This window comes from Ranitomeya variabilis, chromosome 2 (genome assembly GCF_051348905.1).
Source record: "Ranitomeya variabilis isolate aRanVar5 chromosome 2, aRanVar5.hap1, whole genome shotgun sequence".
Classification (NCBI taxonomy): Eukaryota; Metazoa; Chordata; class Amphibia; order Anura; family Dendrobatidae; genus Ranitomeya; species Ranitomeya variabilis.
In genome coordinates, this window is record NC_135233.1 from 1,018,974,573 (window position 1) to 1,018,998,520 (window position 23,948).

The 23,948-nt window shown below is 43.2% G+C and overlaps 1 protein-coding gene across 4 annotated transcripts in view; it reads left to right on the top strand.

The window, feature by feature from the left end:
• Positions 1-23,948, top strand: part of LOC143808546 (ephrin type-A receptor 3-like) — a 401,286-nt gene that overhangs the window by 201,262 nt on the left and 176,076 nt on the right. For all 4 annotated transcript variants that reach the window (XM_077291320.1, XM_077291319.1, XM_077291321.1 and 1 more), the window contains one exon: positions 10,697-10,805. In XM_077291320.1, coding sequence (XP_077147435.1) covers positions 10,697-10,805 — 109 coding nt within the window. The remainder of the gene's footprint in view (positions 1-10,696; positions 10,806-23,948) is intronic.

The window sequence follows — 23,948 nt, forward strand, 5'->3', positions numbered from 1 at the left end:
AGTTCCTCGTAGGACATACTTTGCAGTCCCCTCACCATCATGGTAGCTCTTCTTTGAACTTGTTCTAGTTTTTTTATGTCTTTTTTAAAATGTGGTGACCAAAACTTGACAGAGTATTCCAGATGAGGCCTGACCAAGGAGGAGTAGAGGGAGATAATTACTAAACTCTATGCTTCTCTTACTGTATCCCAGAACTGTGTTTGCCTTTTTTGCTGCTGCCTCACACTATTGACTCATGTGCAGTCTGTGATCTATTAATATACCCAAGTCTTTTTCACACGTGCTGTTGCTTTGTTCTTTTTCTCCCATTCTGCAGATGTAATTTTTCATTTTTCTTGTCCAGATTTAGAATCTTTAATTTCAATAGTATATTTTAAACAAAGATGAATAATAAACAGTTTAAATAACATACTAAGCTATTTGTGTATTCAAAAGATAGAAAAAAGGATTTAAATTAACAGTTTCCAGTATTATAATTAGCAAAGACAATATGTACTAACAATATATATAACAGTTGTGCCAGAATTCCTATTGGGGGGGGGGAATTGTTCATTCCAAAAATTCAATTTGTTATATGTAAGTAAAGAGTTGTTTATTTTGGCTTTAATATATTCAGATAAATTGTGTAGGGATTAGTGATGAGCGAATATACTCGTTACTCGAGATTTCCTGAGCACGCTCGGGTGACCTCTGAGTATTTTTTAGTGCTCAGAGATTTAATTTTCCTCACCTCAGCTGAATGATTTACATCTGTTAGCCAGCTTGATTACATGTGGGGATTCCTTAGCAACCAGGCAACCCCCACATGTACTTATGCTGGATAACAGATGTAAATCATTCAGCTGTGGTGATGAAAACTAAATCTCCGAGCACTAAAAAATACGTGGAGGACATCCGAGCGTGCTCGGGAAATCTCGAGTAACGAGTATATTCGCTCATCACTAGTAGGGATACTTTTTCTATAATTTCAGAGATTGATGGGGTAGTAGAAGTTTTCCAACTAAACACAATTACATTTTCGGCAACTAAGAAAATGTGTGTGATTCAGTGTCTTAAATTTTTTTGAATGACATCAGTATCTAAAGACAGAAGCGCGAGATTGAGAGTAATTGTCATTTTGGTTCTATAAATCAGTAAGGAGGTATATTTCCACATATTATCTAAGTTTGGACAGTTCCAAAATAAGTTAAGTAATAAGTACTTCTCCTTTCAACCCTCGACCGAGCCAACACAAATGGGGTATTGGTCTTTATAGACATTGTCTAAGTTAGATATAATCTTTTACTGATTTTATAATGACATTCATGTAAGTTCGGACAAAGATTAGATGAATAGGAGAGACCCAACCATTTTAATGGTAGACAGGAACAATGCAAACAATACAACTTATGGTCAAGGTGGAGTCAGGTGCAGATGCTGAGTGCTAGCATATATAGATTTCTGGGGTTTGATTCTGTATTTCCATGTTGAAAAAACAATTTCACTCCTTTCAGACGAAAGCCTGTGAGTTCCGTTTTTCCTTTCTATACGACATGGTCGCACAATAGCTTTTTTACATAAAAGTTCAGAATATTACAGGACTTCGTTTACAGCTGTCTCAACCTTTACGCATATTTTTTTAACAATTTAAATTTTTCATAATAGCATCTTGGGATATTGTATTGACCGAGTTAACAAAACCCCTTACAAGCTCCAGTACCCATCTCAACCACTGGATGATCACATGTAGTATTAGCCACATATAGCAAATACGTCTCCTAACAGAGTATCGTAAAGTGATGTTTTATTTTCAAATCTTGTGTCACTTATCTCGGGACGTTGAACTAAGAGGAAGGGCGAATTCACAGACATCCATGTGTAATGGCCGGGTGCTAACCAATTTTTTTTCAGACAGCACTCAGACCCACAGAGTGTCACTTGCCATTAACACATCCATGAAATTCACAGATCCGAAAAAAAATTCAGAGCACGGTATATACTGATCCAACGTTCAGAATAAGAACAGGATGTGTGCTGTCCGATAAAAAAAAAATCGTGAAGCACACCTGTATTCACACGAATGTGTGAATGTACCTAAAAGGTAAAGAAGGTCACATCTGTTTTTTTTTTTAGCTCAATAATATCACATGCTCTCAGATAGATTAGTATTTGAAATATGATGGAACCACTTTATGCATATCAGCAATTTAATTTCAAAGGACTTTGGTTGAAATTATTTTTAATACATAACACTTTCAAACAATAGTAATACTTAGGAAGTGTAAAAAAAAATAAAAATGCCTGTACAAACCACATATCTCTATGAAAAGGGTGGGCAAAAAAATGCTGCATATATACAATTAACAGATGCAAAAAACCTCCCGAATATTGTAATTAAAATATTTGTAGCATGCAATGACAACTCCATATGTTGTTTATATTGTGCCAACATACTCCACAGCACTTTACAGACACCATTATTGTCCTTGTTGAGGGTCACATTCTAAATTCCCTATCACTATGTCTTTGAGTGTGGGAGGAAATTAAAGTACCTGGAGGAAACACCCGCAAACACAGGGAGAACAATTACAGATGGTTTAACATCGCTTACAAATGTGTGTAGAATATCCACAGTCTATTGCATACCTATGAGCAAACACATATCATCTATACACAGAGATACTTAAAGGGGTGGTCCAAAACTAACACTGATTTTCATCCTAAATGTCTCTCTATTTATCTTAATAATATAATACATTTTCTAATATGATTATGGAGCGCCCCCAGACGCAGGGCCGCGGGGTACTTGGTACCGGGCCTCTCGGTTTTTGTTCTGGGGTTGTCACGGTGGCTAGACCCGGTCCGTGACCCTGCTAAGGGGCGTTCAATGAAAGGTGTGATGATGGTGCGTGGTGCAAGGCGCGATGAATAACGAGGACACAGGGTTGCAGTCTCTTTACCTCTTTACTGAAGGCTTCAGGATCCACAATCCAGAGCACTGCTAACAGGGCTGGCTGAGACCGGCCGGTCCGAAGGCACATCCAGAGTTCCCTTTGCAGGTGGAAATCAGTGCCTACCTTCTAGCGCCTGTGTGTTGTAGTACCTCCCTGCTGAGCACCACGGGATAGTCCTCACAACTGTTGTCTGTTTCTGATGTTCTTCTCTCTCACAACTCGTATCTGTTCTGATGTTCTTCTCCGTCCCCCAGATGATATAGATAGGACGCACCCGTATGACGGGTAGGCCTGGAGTTCTTCCGGGACCCTAGAGTCGCCCCTCTCCCACAATTGCCCCCTATGTCTGCTTAGGTGATTTAGGTGAGACAGTCAACCTATAATTAACTGTCCTGCCGCTGTTTGAAGTATTGCTTGGAGCCCAAAACTTCCTCGGCGTTCCGGCCACTGGCTACACGCCTCAGTAGGATGTTGCCTCGATCTTACGGCACGACTCCTACTGGCTTTATCTCCTTTTTGCTGCGATCTCGTTTCTCACTTCTCCACAGTAAACCTCGCTTCTTTTCCTTTCTTAGGATGCCACCGCATTCGAGTGCAGGCGCGGCTCCATAACGTTCTGTTCTGTTCACTAGGTCACTGTTAGGATCCCACCCCTGACAGAGACCCCCCTGAATCTTCCCCCGCCACACCCTCTGCCACAGGATGTGGCCTGGATCCGACCCAGTCAGCTTCTGTCTAACTTCCTATCCAGCCCCCAGTTTTACCAGATTTTGAGGAGTGGCCTTATACATAGAACCCTTTGCTCCCCCTGGAGGCCAGAATGTGAAGTGTAAAGTGTGACTGTGATACCTGGTCAGGTGAACTCCTTAAGTGCCATCAGACGTACCATCACTCCCCTTAGCGGCGGAGCGTCAGTACTGCAACGACCAGGACTCTGGGGTGCTGCACTTATATTAAAGAATCCTTTCCCTCTCTAACCTAACTGCTTTTTCTTTAACCTGCAGTATTTCCGGTTTGATGATGCTTGGTTTGAGAATACCCAGTGCATGCTGGGATACTCAAATGGGATATCATCAGGGGGTAGAGGCTGCGGTCACTGCCACAGTCTATGCCCCTACCATGTAGCATCATCAGTGACGTCCAGTGACCTCCATTTCAAGGACTGGGCTAGTCCCTGTGTCGGGTGTTTGCTCTGTATGTTCTCCCTTGACAGACATGACTTTTGGCAGCGGGTCTGATCTCTGCTCCCTGAGTTCTTTCTTTACAATGCGCACTGACAGTGCCCTCCCATGTCAGCTCACTACTTCTAACTAGAGCCGGCGAGGGAGCGCACTGTCATTGTGCACTGAGAAGAATATTGCACAGTAAGAAGGGAACTCGTACTGACAACTGATGCATGCTCAGTAGAGATTTTGAAAAGGGAAGGGTAGGGACTTTTTAATTTAAACTTAATAAAAAAAAATATTATATTATTAAAAATAACAGAAACGTTCAGAATGAAAATCTATATTAGTTTCAAACCACCTTTTTAAACTCTTACCACTCTCTGAACTTACATAGTGCTAAGACTTGCTGTGGTAAGTCATCTAAAACCAGTCTTCGGACCACTTTTAATATCTTGGCACACTATACTGACTGAAAGTTTTAGACATGGCCTTCGAGGAGAAAAAATATGCCCATAACCATGGCTCTTTTTAAGGCTATGCTCCTCCACATCTCTTCTATGCCCCCTCTTTGGGTGAGTCCTTAGAGAATCACCCCTTTTCACTAGATTTCTGAGAGATTTTCCAAATCTTTCAGGGCTTGGAGAGGTGTTTGTGTTTTTCAGAGCCCTTCAGTAGTCCCATGGTGGTTGGCAAATCTGATATTTGTCATGTTGGCAGAAGCGTCCAACCAAAATCTAGTGACCACAGATGCTACATGGCTTGCAGTCATCCCAATATCTCTTGAATAGACATCGACTCCTGGAAATAACTGTATCTTTGACTATGTATGGTCTGAAAGACTCCACTGCTGGCAGAAAAGATAGGATCAATACTAAATAATGATATATATTACTGGAAGCTGGCTGCATTATCCTGTATATTCCTTAATCTTGTGACAATGCTAGCAGACACAACAAGGTCTCGCCTGTTTTACTAATGTTAACCCTGTAGCCTAATTCCTGCGCAGTGCTGTGGTGTTGGTTCTCACTTTAGAAGGAGACATAATATGTAAGGTGTCAGACAATGTGATAATACCAGAATATTTTCTATAATAAGCAGATCTGAGAGGGTGTTACATCGTAATAAGCTGAAGTGCTAGACAGTTAAAGTGTTTTATCATTGGAACAGATGCATCCTGATTACTTTCTTTTATTCTTTACCCTCTAGTAGCGCTCAGCATTGACCCAATAATAAATGTAGTGGAGTAGAGACATGGATGTGGATGAAAACTACTCGTATATCATTAGTTTATTATGGTACTTATTTATTATGCCATTTATCTCGTTGTCAAGCCTAAAGATTGCCCAAAAGTAGTCAAGCACTGGAAGTATTTTTCTAAAATCCACATTGTGTGCGAATAAGTGATGAATGAACCAACTCCAACTACAGTGCATCCGCTATAATGAGCTTCTAGTCCGAGGAATTGGGCTGTTTGGTGCCTTATGCAGAAACCAGCCCAGAGAATCAACATTTTCTTTCCTAACTAAAGGGAAATGACTCCTTATAATTTGTCTTTTTTTGTATGAATATTCAGGAGTATATATACTCTATTAGATGAAGCATACCAACATATTTTTTTACTAAAGTGTAATAGTGCCAATACAACATGAATAACCATATACTGTATTTATTTTCATATTTAGCTGAGGCTGTCCAAAGAATCAACAGATTAATGTAAGTTAGAAATGTAGAACAAAAAAACATAAACCACACACATCCAAAAATCATACATTGATCTAACGCCACTAAGCAAAACGTTACAAAACTCAACATGAGGTTCTTAGTTTAACATTCTGATCAGACTGTAAGAAGCCCACTGCCACGTCAGGCCAAACATTTCAGTGTTTCCCTAGCCTAAAAGGTGTGGCGTCGTGCCCAAACCATGGTTGTCGCAAGAGTGCACCCACAGGACGCGTGACCTGCGAGGTTGAGTACCCATGACTTCAGATCACACTGACCCACAGGCACAAAACCACAGCATTAATGGCCGGGCACAACACCAACATCAATGCTAGATAGGCAATGCTAGACTGGGACTAAAATTCAGCCCTGGCATTTCAGCCCTTGTCCCAAATGCTGTGCAATGAAGGTAAAATATGAACATGCACTTGAGGTTCATGGCTGATAGGGTGTATATCACATTTACAGAATACAAAACGTCAGTCCTCAATTAATATTATTTTACAAGTTTAATCACAATACTGTTACTGAACATAATTTAGTAGAGCAAGACACAGGTGAGCACAGACAGAAAAGAGACCTTGTGCAAGAACAATATATGGGCCCTTTGCACCCCAAGAGTCTCTAACAATGCAAAATTGTTCCTTCTTTGGAGGTGTAAATGGGCCCCCTTACCTCTTGGGCCCCTATGCAGCCAAACAGGTTGCGCAAATGGTATGTCCACCCCCGTATCAAGACCAACATTATACAAATTTCACTATGCAGGGAAAAATGCAAATTGTCTCTTCAGAGAGGAAGAGGACTATAACTCTACTCTAATGGTTAGGATTGCTACTTCCAATAGGTGGCATTAGAGTTCTAGTTCTCTTCCTCTCTGAAGAGACAATTTGCATGTTTCTCAGAGGAGCATTGCAGCTTTAAGTCTCCTCACCTCGACATGCTTATCATGTCACTCTCCGCAAGGAGAAACTATACTTCTTGGATCCCGGTCAGACGCCTCTCAATCAGCCAAACCAGATCTCCACTTTGCACTGACGAGGGGCAGTACCCCGAAACACAGTGTCTGCAAATTGAGATTCTGGTTTGGCTATTATCCTAAGTCATGTGACAAGCCTCGTTAAAGGGTCGACATTGACTGTTAGGATTGCTACTTCCAATAGGTGGCATTAGAGTTCTAGTCCTCTTCCTCACTGAAGAGACAATTTGCATATTTCCCAGAGGAGCATTGCGGCTTTAAGTCTCCTCACCTCGACATGTTTATCATGTCACTCTCCTCAAGGAGAAACGTTACTATGCAGGGAACAAATAATACTTACACACCATGCTCGGACCACATACTAGAACTACATATTGATTCAATAATACTACCATACTGATCATTAACAAAAACCATTAGGCCAACATTAATATTGCCATGGATAATGCAATGTAAGAGACCACCAGACCAGAAGCACATCTTATCAGCATATACAATAGTGATAAAACCGTTATACTGATCATTAACAAAAAATTTACTGAAACCAATGTCATCAGCATCTAATGACCATATGGTGGTAGATAACAACTGTACACGGGTGCTCTGCAGACTATATAATTGTATGTGGAGCGCCCCCATGTCAAGGGCAATGGGGTACTCGGTATCGGGTCCATCGGTTCGGGGTATGTCACGGTGGCCCGACCCGGTCCGTGGCCCTTTGAGGTGCGCCCAATTAAAGGTGTAGTTTGTACGGTGTTCGTGACGCCACCTGTGGTACTCGGTCAAGGTGACCGACGCTGCTTAGGGGTCTGCTGGGCTGATGGAATGGCAGCTAGATAGTATACCTTCCCACAGGTGAAGTATGTCCCCAGGGCTTCCCAGGTGTGTAGGTGGTGATGATGGACGATGTAAGGCGCAGTGAATAATGAGAACACAAAGGTTGCAGTCTCTTTACCTTTACTGAAGGCTTCAGCATCCACAGTCCAGAGCACTGATCACAGGGCAGGCAGAGGCCGGCCGGTCCGAAGGCACATCCAGAGTTCCCTTATCCAGGTGGAAATCAGTAGCCTTCCTACTAGCGCCTGTGTGTTGTAGTACCTCCCTGCTGAGCACCACGGGATAGTCCTCACAACTCTCGTAACTGTTCTTGATGTTATTTCTTCCTCTCTGTCCCTCAGATGGTATGGATAGGACAACCCGTATGACTGGGATAGCCTGGGGCTGGTTTGTAGGGACCCTAGAGATGCCCCGACCCCCACAATTTGCCACCGTGTCTTCTTAGGTATTAAGGTTGGGCAGCCAACTTGGAATTGACTGTCCTGACGGTCTCTGAAGTAAAGCGTAGAGTCTATTACTCTCTCGGTGTTCCGGCCACCGGATACGCGCCTCAGAAGGAGGCTGCCGATCTCGGGGCAGAACTCCTCCTGGTTTTATCTCCTTGTGCTGTGACTTCGTTTCTCACTCTCCACAATACAATTCCTTTCTTGTCCTTTCTTAGGAGACTGACGCACGTGGGGCAGGCACAGCTCCGTGACTTTCTGTCTCGTGCTAGACCTCTGTCAGGATCTCACCCCTGACAGGGACCCTCTGTCTGCAGCTAAGATGTTCCTCCTTTTCCCCCTGTCTGCCTGACAGGAACTCTCTGGGTCAAGACCCAGGCAGCGTCTGACTAACTTTCTATCCAACCCACCAGTTTTACCCGTATGTGAGGAGAGCCCTAATAGATAGGAGCAAGGCTCCCCCTGGTGGACTGGAGTGTGAAGTGTAGTGTGTGACTTGTGATACCTGGTAAGGTGAACTCCTTTAGTACCATCAGACGTAATATCACTCCCCCTGGTGGAAGAGCGACGTTACTGCAATGACCAGGACTCTGGGGCGCTGCATATGCTCTACAGATAAATCCAACAACTCACAGGTGACGTCGTCTCTGATTGGAGTCGATAGCTTCCCCATTTCTTCTCTGTTCATTCAGACCGTCATGGCTACTTCTTCCATGCACATCTCGTCTCTGCGGAATATAACACAAAGACATCAATGGCTAATTGTTTTTCTAGCACCGTCCTCACCTTTCGCTACTCCTACACAAGATACACAGTGCCATAGCCATCCAAAATGCCCAACAAAATACTAATATCTCCTTTTTATGTCCTAAAAATAGTTTTTCCCTTTTTGTGCCACACACACTAATAGTTCCTGTATATAATAACATTGTCCTCATTGTGCCTCCACATAGGTAATAGTCCCCCTCTTTGAATCCATAAAGTAATAGTGCCCCATCTATGACTCAATATGGTAGCAGAGCTCTCTCCACATAGTAATTGTGTCCCATCTGTGCCACCATATAATAAAAGTGCCCCTCTTGTTCCCCCTCTCTGAGCCTCCATATGATATAGTATCCCCTCTATACTCTGGCAATAAAGAAAAATAAATAAACGTCTTTGCTATAAATTTCAGATACCGCATGAACCCTTTCTCATATTTACATTAAACCGATCTTGGGTATGGTATAATTGGTAATGGCAGATGTAGAAGTGAAAGTATAAAGTGGACACCATCAAATGAAATTCTCAATGGACACTTTTGACATAACCACCAATGTAAGCTCCTTATTCCTGGAACAACTATTGTAGCTTTTTCGAAAAAGGAATTAATGTTCCCAATGGATCTGTGTAATCCTTTGACATCCGGTATTTAATCCCAAATATAGCTTAATTTGCTCTTATCCACCATGATTAATGAATTCCCTTAAGGATATTTTGGAAAACATCCACTAATCTCTTCTGCATTATATAATGTAATGTGTGAATGGAATTACATATACAATAAGATCCGATATTAGAAATACTCCGAACTTTTTAATAAGATTTTGGATCATACAATTTTATTGCAGATCCACACACACCTGCACAAAATAAAAAGGAAAAATAAAAAGTCAAGTTGGCAACCATGCCCATTTAGACAGAATGGAAATACCAGCTTGGTCTACACTGTAATCAAACAGCCAGTAATGGGCTGAGCTAGCCTTTCCTGTGTGTCAGGACAGGACAAGGAAGTAAAGACCAGAGAGCATCTGTTAAGAGAATCACTTTTTTTCTTTTTTTAAACTCTTTTTTTAATTCTCCACTTGATAGCTCTCCATATGTCATCAAATATAAATACATCCGCAAGTATTACTGATGTGAACCAAGTCCAGACAGCAATATTTCACGGTCTGTATACTGGTTGTAAAGTCAACACTGACCACAGATCTCCTGATCCAAAATTACAGCCTTATATTTGCTGTAAGGCTATAAGCTCAGATCGGGAAACCTGTCATCCACACACTGCTTGTGTAATTATGATCTTATAATCTCATAATGTGTTTTTGGGGTTTTTTTTAGGGGGGTCCTCCCAGTGCTCTATTTATTTCCACCCTTCAGTTTCATAAAGATAGGATAACTTGATCTCTATTATTCTGACTCCATAACTAAGCTGTGAGTGCAGTGATCTTGAGACTCCTTTTCTATGGGTGTCATTATGTACCAGTACTCACTCAAAGTGATTTCATCAGAGAGCTTGACTCGACTGCAGGAGGCACATATAAAGATTGCAGAGGAAGGTTTGTTTTTAAGCAGAATTCTTGAAGTTATGCAGAATGACAAAAGGTAAAAAGACAATTCTAACTCAAGCTGTGTAGAAATGAAGCTAGCAAGATGGATGACATTAACTATCTGGGGAAGAAGAGAGGAGCTACGTACATCAGAGTTGGTCTACAGGGAGAGAGGGAAGACAAACTTCTAAATGTCTCTTGCATTTATTATTCTAATTATATTCTGAGACCCATTGGTTACTGGAATCAACTGATATTTGGACCATGAAATAAGACGTCCTTTTAATTGTTTGTTGTGTTTTCTGCATTTCAGATATGATTGCCATAACTGATCCTAACCAGATTACTATTTTGGCAATATCTGTGGCTGGGGGGATCATTCTGCTAATTTTCCTAGTGACCTGTTTCTTTGTCAGTGGAAGGTAAGCCCTTTATATCTTTCATTAGATTAAGTATTTTTATGCATATGCTTCAATATATACATCAAGTGCTAGAGTAATAGTCATCAGGGGCGTAAGTAGAAAATACTGAGCCCACCGGCAAACTTTGTAAAAAACCCTTTCCCACACTCATAAATTTCTACGCACATTTTGCCTTTTTATTGACAAGGAAAAAATGAAGCCTATTCCATCACTTTATTTTCACCATGCAATTCATAAAATGATTATTTTGTGTACCAGAACCTGCATTTTATTCTTATCATCTCATTAATGTAAGTTACTATGATGGCTGCGATCCTTTCTCTGTTTGTCTCCTGCAGCTCTACTCAAGGTAACCTTGCGGCAATTACCTATTTTTACTGATTACTCTATTGATTCCTGTGTGCAGTATAATGATTGCTGCCTCTTTTTCAGGAAGATCTTTGCTCTATTTTCTATCATTGCCTTTCCTGCTCATTCAGCTCTAGTGGTTTATATTGACACTTACTGGAAAAAATCTGGAGTCATTTTGTAAAAGGTTAAAGGGCAGATATCTACTTTTGTACATCACAAATATACAGAGTGATATTAATTTATACAGTATTTATGATGTGTTATATCAGGAAAGGCATTATTCAATCATGCAGCAATATCCTTCATGATTGCTATGGATCAAGATTTCCCTAAATAATCTATATAGCTAAAGGTAATAAAAAAATGTCAATTGAGAAGAGGGGACCCAACATTTGTTAAACTTATCCCTACTGGTATTTAGTGAGGAGCACCTACATGGGAACTGTATTGTTACAAAAAAAAAAGAGTTTGGGGAATTGGTCATTGGGTTTTGTAAAACACATAAAGAAGGACACAACCACTAGATGCTTCCATACTGGGTGGCAAAACCTGTTACCCTAGTAGGGAGGTGCAGTATCATCTATACATTGGAGCCATCTTTTTGGCGTATGTCCTAAAAGAAGATATATTTTTCTGACTTTTTCTTTTTTTGGGTATTTTCCTCGGTTTCTTCAGTTGTCCATATATTTTAGATAACTGTGGACCAAACACTGATTTTCAATCAAAGCTAATTCTCCTGACTGTAATCTCTCTAACATGTTCATGTATTCTCCATACCAAGAGCAGAGCAAGCCACCTCCAGAATAATCTGTCAGTGGCTTATCTGCCTGCAGAGCAAGAGGATCAGGTGATTAAATTCATACCACCTACTCATTATCTCTCCCGACATCATCTATCTTCCCCATACATATTAGATGGTCATCCAATATAGCTGTAATCGACTTTGGCCAACATTTATTAAATGTATATGGACATCTTTAGTTGCACCATACACAAAAGAGTCATGGATAATTTATTGAATGTACTTGGCCATGTTTTACATCAGCATGTATTGTTAGATACCTTTAGGTTCATACATATTTTACAATCCTCTGAAGTCCCCATATGAAAACTGCGCACGTGTCTATCCAACACTAAGGTAAGGATGAGTTCAAAGTCAATTCATCACTCAAATAGGCCACATTATTATCCTCAGACAGGTGTATACACTGCTTACACTGCTTTCCAATCAACTCTTTATACACTGACCAATAAAAACTTGAACACCCTGGCGCTCACCACAAGGTGGATCGGTAGTTACATGGAGAGGGAAAAAAAGGAGCTATGGAAAAATTGGTATAGGACAAGCAGAATGGTCCCTAGCAGCTGGGATCAGGAGCAGGATATGTGCCTATACTGTGTATGAATAAAATAACCACCACGATATATGATGCCGCGCTTGGGGTTCAGTTCTTGATGTATTTACCCGCTTACTTGTCCCAATTGCTTCCCAGGAAACCTTGTTCAATGTAGATAAATTAATAAAAAAATGCACAGCCAACACAGCATTAAACATCACCCCTCAGTGTTTTTGCAATGGTCAGCGCTTACCCTAGTTGCCGAAAGAGTAGTACATTCTTGTGCCAGGGTTCCAAAGATTATCGGCGTTGAACATGCGGGGCATCATATACCGCTTGCTGCTTGCTATTGGCTAGTAAGGGAGCGGGGGCGCATGAACTGGTATGAACTGGTATTCTTTTTTATTCAAAATACCAAGAGACTTCCCTTTCATGGATAAAATATTTAATTTCCTTACGTAGCGTGAGGTCGGGTCACTCCTCAGTTTTTATATGTGATCCTGTCACTCAAAACTCTCTCTGCTTCTTCTTGATACATTGTGCTATTTAATATCACTATACCCCCACCCTTGTCCGCCGGGCGAATGATTATATCATTATTTATTTCTAGCTTTCTTAGAGACTCTCTTTCCTGATGATTTAGATTCTGAGATACCTTCGGGAATCCTTTCTTTTGCTGTAGTTTTCTGATGTCCGCAGTAACCAATGTGTCAAAGGTGTGGAATGCATTGGAATACTTCTGTATAGGATTAAATGCAGAGGGATTGGCTAATGTGGTATGGACATACTTGGGTACTTACTGAATATTATTCCTTATTATAAGATGTTCTTTTTTCATAAAATACTTCTTCAATGCTAAGTTGCGCAGAAATTTCTTCATACTAACGTATAGATTAAATGGTTTTGCAGTGATGGTGGGGGCAAACTTTAATCCTTTCTGTAATAGGGCCACCTCACTGTTTGTTAGTTGGTATGTACTCAAGTTGTATATTTTCTGGGCATTATTAGATGTTATTTTCTTTTTGGAGAGTGGCCTCCCCCTCTTGCCTCTCTTTGTTTTGTGTTTCTACCCGGAAAAAAATCCCGGTTAATAGATGGATGGGTAGTCAAATTTCCTATTCTTTTCTGTGTTGTGACAAATGTTCTCTTGCTGATTGTTTTTTTTGCTGTTAGTATTACTACTACCCTTATTGTGTCCCACATTACCAGCAGATATCAATGTATGTGAGGCTAGGTTAGTGTTTCTGGTCAGGAAGGATCCCTTATTTATTTCTGACCCTCCGTTGTTCCTGGAACCCTGCAGGGGGCTGTATGTTGTTGAGTAGTGCTTGAGCTTGCCGATGCTTCGCCCCTCTGGCCATCCTCCTCATAGACTGCAAGTGGAGAAAATCTATTCCTGGTATGGATGGGTCTAGTAGTCTGAGTATTTAGTTCCACTCGGGGATTGGGGTCCATATATGATGGAGTATTTGGATACAGTGAGATTTCTAGGGTCTTATCCAGATTGTTCAGATCAGGAGAAATGACAACCCCTGGATTCCCTGGTTTGGGGAATCTGTTGTTACAGGGAAGTCCCTTCTACGCACTTATGTGTATTGGGTCGAGTTAGAGTTTGCGTATGTGGAAAAATCCACTGATATATAGTGTTGAGCGATACCTTCCGATATTTGAAAGTATCGGTATCGGATTGGATCGGTCAATATCCAAAAAATATCGGATATCGCCGATACCGATACCCGATACCAATACAAGTCAATGGGACACAAATATCGGAACGTAATAGGGAGGGATCCTGGATGGTTCCCAGGGTCTGAAGGAGAGGAAACTCTCCTTCAGGCCCTGGGATCCATATTCATGTAAAAAATAAAAAATAAAAATAAAAAATATGGATATACTCACCCTCAGACGGCCCCTGGCTCTCAGCGGTGCAACCAGCAGCCTCCGTTCCTAAGAATGCAGTGGGTGAAGGACCTTCGATGACGTCGCGGTCACATGAGCGGACACATTTCGACCAATCACAAGACCGCGACGTCATCGCAGGTCCTACACTCACTGCATTCTTAGGAACGGAGGCTGCCGGTTGCACCGCTGAGAGCCAGGGGTGAGTATATCCATATTTTTTATTTTTATTCTTTATTTTTTACATGAATATGGATCCCGATTCCGATTTCTGATATCCCAAAAATATCGGAACTCGGTATCGGAATTCCGATACAGCGAATATCGGCCGATACCCAATATTTGCAGTATCGGAATGCTCAACACTACTGATATATCTATTTCATCTTGGTTTGTTATCGAATTATATTCATCTAAAATTACCAGCTCACTCGATTCAAGTTGCTGGTTATTGGATGTATCAGCTCTAGTGCTTGGGGCAGGATAATTCATGTATATCTGTTCGGGAATATGATCCTGCCAGAATTTTCTAATTTTTTTATCTATAATATCCTTTTCTTTCTCCTTTAGTCTATATAGTTCCTGAATCTCATCAGTGGCATTATACGTTTTTAATTGTGAAAAAATGTCCGTGATTTGACCATTAGTTTTCTTTAAATTAAGCAGACGTTTGTCAATAATAAATTGTAGTGCTTTGAGAGAAAAACCCTCAAACATGTTTTCCCACTCTTGTTTAATGGAGGGGTCCCCAAAGTCTCCTGCAAGAGTTTTATGAATAATTAGACCATTAGGGATAGTCCGGGATTGCAGATACTTCTCCAAAGAAGCTATTTCACACATATCTCTCATCTCTATAAATAGCAATTTTTCCAAGGATTTTAGAACATTTATAGCCCTAGCCGGTTCAGGCAGGGCAGGGGTATAACTACAAAAAAGTTCCTTGATAAAAAGTAATCGAAAATCCCTATCTTCAGATAATGCATTAACCACCATTGTGGGGCTGCCAGTTGTGTGTAGGCACAAAGATACAACTAACAAATAAAAACTTGAACACCCTGGCGCTCACCACAAGGTGGATCGGTAGTTAAATGGAGAGGGGGAAAAAGGAGCTATGGAAAAATTGGTATAGGACAAGCAGAATGGTCCCCCAGCAGCTGGGATCAGGAGCAGGATATGTGTCTATCCTGTGTATGAATAAAATAACCACCACGATATATGATGCCGCGCTTGGGGTTCGGTTCTTGATATATTTACCCGCTTACTTGTCCCAATTGCTTCCCAGGAAACCTTGTTCAATGTAGATAAATTAATAAAAAATGCACAGCCAACATAGCATTAAACATCACCTCTCAGTGTTTTTGCAATGGTCAGCGCTTACCCTAGTTGCCGAAAGAGTAGTACGTTCTTGTGCCAGGGTTCCAAAGGTTATCGGTGTTGAACATGCGGGGCATCATATACCGCTTGCTGCTTGCTATTCGCTAGTAAGGGAGCGGGGGCGCGCCACAGCTGTGCGACAACAAGGGAGCCCCGGCCGAAGGCGTCCCTGGTTACAGCTGGAGGAAATGGCTGCCGGTACCTGCTCACACATGTCTGAATGTGATGTCACACAGCTACAGAGCGGCGTTAGGACCAATACAGGAGGGTAACCAACGTGTTTCGAAGGTAAAATTACCTTCTTCATCAGGGTTAATGTCCGTACTTCCATCTCCTCCATATATACCTTATAATAGTGCTACTAGTCACGCCCTTGTCCCGCCCCGTTCAGCCCTGGTAATTAATCCACATGCTGCTCTATGTGCTACTGCAGCTGCTGCTGTACTCTGGACTTATCCAATATATGTTCTGTTTGTAAATACAGACTACTGTAATTCATTTGCCTACTCAGTGATATGTGCATAAGTATATCTACATATTAATGTATCTACATTGAACAAGGTTTTGCAGCACCCCAGAGTCCTGGTCGTTGCAGTACTGACGCTCCGCCGCTAAGGGGAGTGATGGTACGTCTGATGGCACTTAAGGAGTTCACCTGACCAGGTATCACAGTCACACACTACATTTCACACTCTGGCCACCAGGGGGAGCAAAGGGTTCTATGATTAGGCCACTCCTCACAATCTGGTAAAACTGGGGGCTGGATAGGAAGTTAGATAGAAGCTGACTGGATTTTGCCCAGGCACCATCCTGTGGCAGAGGGTGTTGCGGGGAAGATTCAGGGGGGTCTCTGTCAGGGGTGGGATCCTGACAGTGGCCTAGCGAAAAGGACAGATCGCTACGGAGCCGCGCCTGCACTTCATTGCGGCGGTATCTTAAGGAAGGATAAGAAGCGAGGTTTATTGTGGAGAAGTGAGAAACGAGATCACAGCACAAAGGAGATAAAGCCAGTAGGAGTCGTGCCTTAAGATCGTGGCAACATCCTACTGAGGCGCGTAGCCGGTGGCCAGAACGCCGAGGAAGTATTGGGCTCCAAGCATTACTTCAAACAGCGGCAGGACAGTTAATTATACGTTGGCTGTCTCACCTAAATCGCCTAAGCAGTCATAGGAGGCAATTGTGGGAGAGGGGCGTCTCTAGGGTCCCAGAATAACTCCAGGCCTACCCATCATATGGGTGCATCCTAGCCATATCATCTGGGGGACGGAGAACATCAGAATAGATACGAGTTATGAGAAAGAACATCAGAAGCAGACACAACAGTTATGACTGAGGACTATAACGTGGTGCTCAGCAGGGAAGTACTACAACACACAGGCGCTAGAGGGTAGGCACTGATTTCCACCTGCAAAGGGAACTCTGGATGTGCCTTCGGACCGGCCGGTCTCAGCCAGCCCTGTTAGCAGTGCTCTGGATTGCGGATCCTGAAGCCTTCAGTAAAGAGGTAAAGAGACTGCAACCCTGTGTCCTCGTTATTCATCGCGACTTGCACCACGCACCATCATCACACCTTTCATTGGGCACCCCTTAGCAGGGTCACGGACCGGGTCTAGCCACCGTGACAACCCCAGGACTGAGACAGAGAGGCCCGGTACCGAGTACCCCGCGGCCCTGCGTCTGGGGGTGCTCCAGTTTCCTGGGAAGCAATTGGGACAAGTAAGTGGGTAAACATATCAAGAACCGAACCCCAAGCGTGGCATCATATATCGTGGTGGTTATTTCATTATACACTGAATGGAAGCAAGCAACAATATCAAATGGGAGAAAAAAAAACACTGTGCCTCCACTCAATTCCCAACAGGGGGAGTGCAAATCACGGCCACAGTGTGTTTCAAAAGATGAAGCTAAGTAACGTGTCTGAAACAGAAAAAAAAACAGTAGCAAAAAAAGCACCGAATAATAACTAAATAGCTTCTATTGAAAAATGTGACACAATCAAACTTAACATAATACAAATACATATATGGGAAAAGGAGAGGAAGGTAGGCAAGGGAGAGAACGGCGCCGATAATTACGGCGCATGCGCTGTTCTGTCTCATATATATGTAGCCCTCCATAGACAGGATATTCTTACCACTTCCCTTTGCTAAAGCAAGCATGTGAAATGTGCATTAAGAGTCACGGGAAGGCTGCTTTTGATCCGGACTTCCGATGGGTAAGCAGTAGAGTTGAGCGAATTTGTTCGGATTCAGTTCTGAATACGATCGGCAGTGAATATTGTTTTTGCAATATTCGTTGAAGACAGCTGAACGTTATTAGAATCAATGGGAGTAGAAATTACCAAATATGTTGGAACCAATCAGCAAACATACATTCGGCACGAATAGGGAATAGTGATGAGCGAATGTGCTCGTTACTCGAGTTTTCCGAGCATGCTTAAGTCTCAACGAAGTATTGCCGGTGCTCGGATGCGATGCTCAGCTCCATGCCCTGCATGTTGTGTGGCTTAAAGAAAGATGCAGGGATTGCCTGCCATACACATATAAACTGTAGCCCAGTTTATTGACTGTATTACAGCCACGAAACATGCGGGGCCGGGATCCAAGCATTGCATTCGAGCATCGGCAATACTCGGCTGAGACTCGAGCATGCTAGAATACTAGAGTAACGAGCACACTCACTCTTCACTAATAGGGAACCAATTCACTCAACTCTAGTAAGCAGGCATTTTACCTTAGCACTTTACATTTTGGTGGAATTTAGGTGTACCTTATAACTATCTACAGCATCTGCCAATCTTTATTTTGTTCACATTTGATTATTACATTGTGAGTTAACTTGTGACTATTTTTTTTCTGCCTGCCCAAGTCCTATTCTGATCCACAGTCTCTCCCTTGCCTACAACCATGTCTTCTCCTTTTTCCCTATATGTATTTGTATTATATTAAGTTTGATTGTGTCAGATTATTCAATAAATGTTATTTATTTATTTATTATTCAGTGGTTTTTTTGCTCTTTTTTTTCTGTTTTGGATATATTGTCTGTAGTACTCCACCTTGGTAACTTCATGATCATTACATGCTGGAAGAGCTTGACTTTAATGTACTCTCAGCCTTAATACATATATTGTGCTTTTTGATTGTTGTTTGTGAAAGTAACGTCTGGACTAATGCCCCTCCAATCACAGCCAACTAATGGAGAGTGTTGTACAAACAGAAGAGAAGGCTTGCCAAATATGGTTTTACTAATATAGGCTTCCCAGGGCTATGAACTTGATGTGCTTTATAAATTTCTATCGTAGCTCAAATATATATGTAGGTTGGAGCGGGGAAAAAACCACACACTTACACTCACTGCTGACCTCCCCGCTACTTGCCACCTGCCATCCGGTCTTCTTCTTTCCACTGTCACAACCTTATGACTCACAGCTGACAACACCACAGCTCGCTGCTCGCCATCTGGTCCTCTTCTTTCCTCTCTTTTGACCTTATGATGCGCTGTGACCTCCAGGTCATGGACGTGTCCCAAAGACTCGAAGATGTGGCTAGCGATGGCAGAAAGATTGGGGACCAGTCGGCGAGCATCTGCATGGCCGGGGTAGGTTAATAATAGGTTATTTTTTTCTATCAATATTTGCTTCTCAAACCTCCCCACTGCTTGATGTGCAGTCCTCTTCTTTCCACTGTTGAGCACACCACTTTTCTGGCTTCTTCACTATAGACCAGGACTTCTGGTCATGTCCACTGGCCTTTAGTGAAGAGGATGGAGATGTAGTGTGCATGAATGCAGAAAGAATAGGATTCGATGGCTGCTGGAGAGTTCAGTGGTGAGATGAGTGTTGTTTTTTGCAGGGGGTTTTGAATATCCGAAGTTCTTAATTTGGTATTTGTGTGTAAGTCAGATGTTTGCAAGTTGGGGACTGCCTGTGTAGAAAACAATACAGGTCTCGCAAAGATTTATTTTAAAGTAGCCAAACTGTTTGAAACTATAGCCACTCATCGGCCGCGGCTTTGGCGATTTAGTTGCAACTCTTCTAGATGCAAACTTGCCCTTATGTAAGTAGCAAATCATGCACAACTTACAATGAGAACTGTGCTGGAAAGTTACGGTAGAATTATGTGATCTGTCACAATTAGTGTTGAGCATTCCGATACTGCAAGTATCGGGTATCGGCCGATACTTGCTGTATCGGAATTTCCGATACCGAGATCCGATACTTTTGTGGTATCGGGTATCGGGTATCGCAACAACATTAATGTAATAATGTGTAAAAAAGAGAATTAAAATAAAAAAATATCGCTATACTCACCTGTCCGACGCAGCCGGGACCTCAGCGAGGGAACCGGCAGCGTTGTTTGTTTAAATTTCGCGCTTTTACTTGGTTACGTGAAGTCCCGGCTTGTGATTGGTCAGGGCGGCCATGTTGCCGGGACGCGGACCAATCACAGCAAGCCGTGACGAAATTACGTCACGGCTTGCTGTGATTGGTCCGCGTCCCGGCAACATGGCCGCCATTAACCAATCACAAGCCGTGACGTCACGGGAGGCTGGACATGCGCGTATTTTGAAAAGCGCGCGTGTCCAGCCTCCAGTGACGTCCCGGCAACATGGCCGCCATCAACCAATCACAAGCCGGGACGTCACGGGAGGCTGGACATGCGCGTATTTTGAAAAGCGCGCGTGTCCAGCCTCCAGTGACGTCCCGGCAACATGGCCGCCATTAACCAATCACAAGCCGGGACGTCACGGGAGGCTGGACATGCGCGTATTTTGAAAAGCGCGCGTGTCCAGCCTCCAGTGACGTCCCGGCAACATGGCCGCCATTAACCAATCACAAGCCGGGACGTCACTGGAGGCTGGACACGCGCGCTTTTTAAAATACGCGCATGTCCAGCCTCCCGTGACGTCCCGGCTTGTGATTGGTTAATGGCGGCCATGTTGCCGGGACGCGGACCAATCACAGCAAGCCGTGACGTAATTTCGTCACGGCTTGCTGTGATTGGTCTGCGTCCCGGCAACATGGCGCCGTGACCAATCATAAGCCGGGACGTCACTGGAGGCTGGACACGCGCGCTTTTCAAAATACGTGCATGTCCAGCCTCCCGTGACGTCACGGCTTGTGATTGGTTAATGGCGGCCATGTTGCCGGGATGCGGACCAATCACAGCAAGCCGTGACGTAATTTCGTCACGGCTTGCTGTGATTGGTCCGCGTCCCGGCAACATGGCCGCCCTGACCAATCACAAGCCGGGACTTCACGTAACCAAGTAAAAGCGCGAATTTTAAACAAACAACGCTGCCGGTTCCCTCGCTGAGGTCCCGGCTGCGTCGGACAGGTGAGTATAGCAATATTTTTTATTTTAATTCTTTATTTTACACATTAATATGGTTCCCAGGGCCTGAAGGAGAGTTTCCTCTCCTTCAGACCCTGGGAACCATCAGGAATACCGTCCGATACTTGAGTCCCATTGACTTGTATTGGTATCGGGTATCGGTATCGGATTGGATCCGATACTTTGCCGGTATTGGCCGATACTTTCCGATACCGATACTTTCAAGTATCGGACGGTATCGCTCAACACTAGTCACAATATCATCATATTCACAATGGTTAGATGGGATGTGATCTTGCCAGTAGCAGACACAGATAGAAGAGTGCCCCTATGCAAGAAGAAGAATTTATGGACCCTGTCAGTCCAATAACTCATCATAATGCACAAGTCCACATACTTTGGAGGTGATAGTGACCCCCTTACCTCTGGAGCCCCTGTGCACCTGCACATTTTGCACCAATTACCGTATTTTTCAGACTATAAGACGCATCAGACCATAAGACGCACTCCAAATTTTCAGAAGGAAAATAGGGAAATAAAATTAATGTGTCAAATGGGGATCCGTCGTACAGTCCAAATTCAGCTTACTAGTGGGGATCGGCAGCGATGGTAGAGCATGGTCACAGGGGGTGGTCGGTGGTCCCAGGCTGGTGTGCCAGGTGCGGTGCCAAGATCTCAATCTGAGCATGCTCCACCCCTGTTGGCCATTTTCCCAGAGGCCACCGCATCGCAGCAATGGATGTGAGGGAGGCTCTGGGCTTTCACAAAATGCCGGCGGAGCCCCACAGAGCACCACTGCTGAACCTGCCGCACCAGCCTCCCCAGCCTGGGAGGGGAGTATGATCATCGACCTGCAGCGTCGGACCACGACTGCAGCTGAATCACCCGACTCCTGCTGCTGCCACAGTATTTGTAATTATATTCTGACTATAAGACGCACCCCCATTTTCCCTAAAAATGTTTTGGGAAAAAAGTGTGCCTTATAGTCTGAAAAATATGGTATATGTTCACCCCTGGATCTTGTGCAGCCAATTTGTCATGTAGCTCTAGCCTTAAGGCCCGGTCTCACATAGCGAGATCGCTAGCGAGATCGCTGCTGAGTCACAAGTTTTGTGACGCAACAGCGACCTCAGTAGCGATCTCGCTATGTGTGACACGTACCAGCGATCAGGCCCCTGCTGTGAGATCGCTGGTCGTGTCGGAATGGCCTGGACCTTTTTTTGGTCGTTGAGGTCCCGCTGACATCGCTGAATCGGTGTGTGTGACACCGATCCAGCGATGTCTTCACTGGTAACCAGGGTAAACATCGGGTTTCTAAGCGCAGGGCCGCGCTTAGTAACCCGATGTTTACCCTGGTTACCAGCGTAAATGTAAAAAAAAAAAAAACAGTACATACTCACCATCTGTTGCCCGTCAGGTCCCTTGGCGTCTGCTTCCTGCTCTGAGTGCCGTACAGTGAGAGCAGCACAGCAGTGACGTCACCGCTGTGCTGTGCTCTCACTGTACGGCGGCTCAGTCAGAGCAGGAAGCAGACGGCAAGGGACCTGACGGGCAACAGATGGTGAGTATGTAGTGTTTGTTTTTTTTTGGTAACCAGGGTAAACATCGGGTTACTAAGCGCGGCCCTGCGCTTAGTAACCCGATGTTTACCCTGGTTACCCGGGTGCTGCAGGGGGACTTCGGCATCGTTGAAGACAGTTTCAACGATGCCGAAGTCGTTCCCCTGATCGTTGGTCGCTGGAGAGAGCTGTCTGTGTGACAGCTCCCCAGCGACCACACAGCGACACAACAGCGACGCTGCAGCGATCAGCATCGTTGTCTGTATCGCTGCAGCGTCGCTGTGTGTGACGGGGCCTTAGACTTCAGTAGAGATGATTGCAGCCTCCCCTGGATTACAGTCCATGGGGAACAATGTCATCTTGATTTGGTAAATGAAGATCACGGGACTCCTGTGATATCAATAGGTGAGGAACTGAAATCATATCGTTTTGTCACATCTTGTGCACATGCTATAAATTTATAAATGCTTATTATGGGAATGAGCTTTTAAGGGAGGTAAAATATAAAAGAAAAATGTCTACTTTTGTGATCCTGACTGAAGGCTTTATGTAGTTCTTAGTGATGATGACAGTCCATGTACAATGATGAGTCTTTCTACTTCGCTGTATAGTACTTTACAACCAGTAATCATGTGTTATTTACAGCTACCTTGTCCTAAATCACCCTCAGCTTATCATTAGGCATGGATGAGTTGTAAGTGTAAGCAAGATTCAGTGACCATGTCATTTTCTGCACTTGTCACTGCAGGTCACAGCAGGATACTAGCATGGGATAACTATCACATTTATAACATGTCATTTTTTATAATTTTATGTCTATATTTCGATGTATAACCAACATTTCACTTTAGCACTTACAGTAGGGGTTAAGCTGATACTCGGCAATACTTTTCTTTTTTTTCCTCTTTCTAGTCCTGATAAATTAAATAGACTGGAGCCTGTCAATCTTATATTACTATTTTTTTTATTATTATTATTATTATTATTATTATTTATATAGCACCATTGATTCCATGGTGCTGTACATGAGAAGGGGTTATATACAAATTGCAGATATCACTAACAGTAAGCAAATTAACAATGACAGACTGATACAGAGTGGAGAGGACCCTGAACTTACGAGCTTATAATCTACAGCAGTGTTCCCCAACTCCGATCCTCAAGAGCCACCAACAGGTCATGTTTTCAGGATTTCCTTAGTATTGCACAGGTGATAATTGCATCACCTGGACAGGCAAGCATTCAATTACCTGTGCAATACTAAGGAAATCCTGAAAACATGACCGGTTG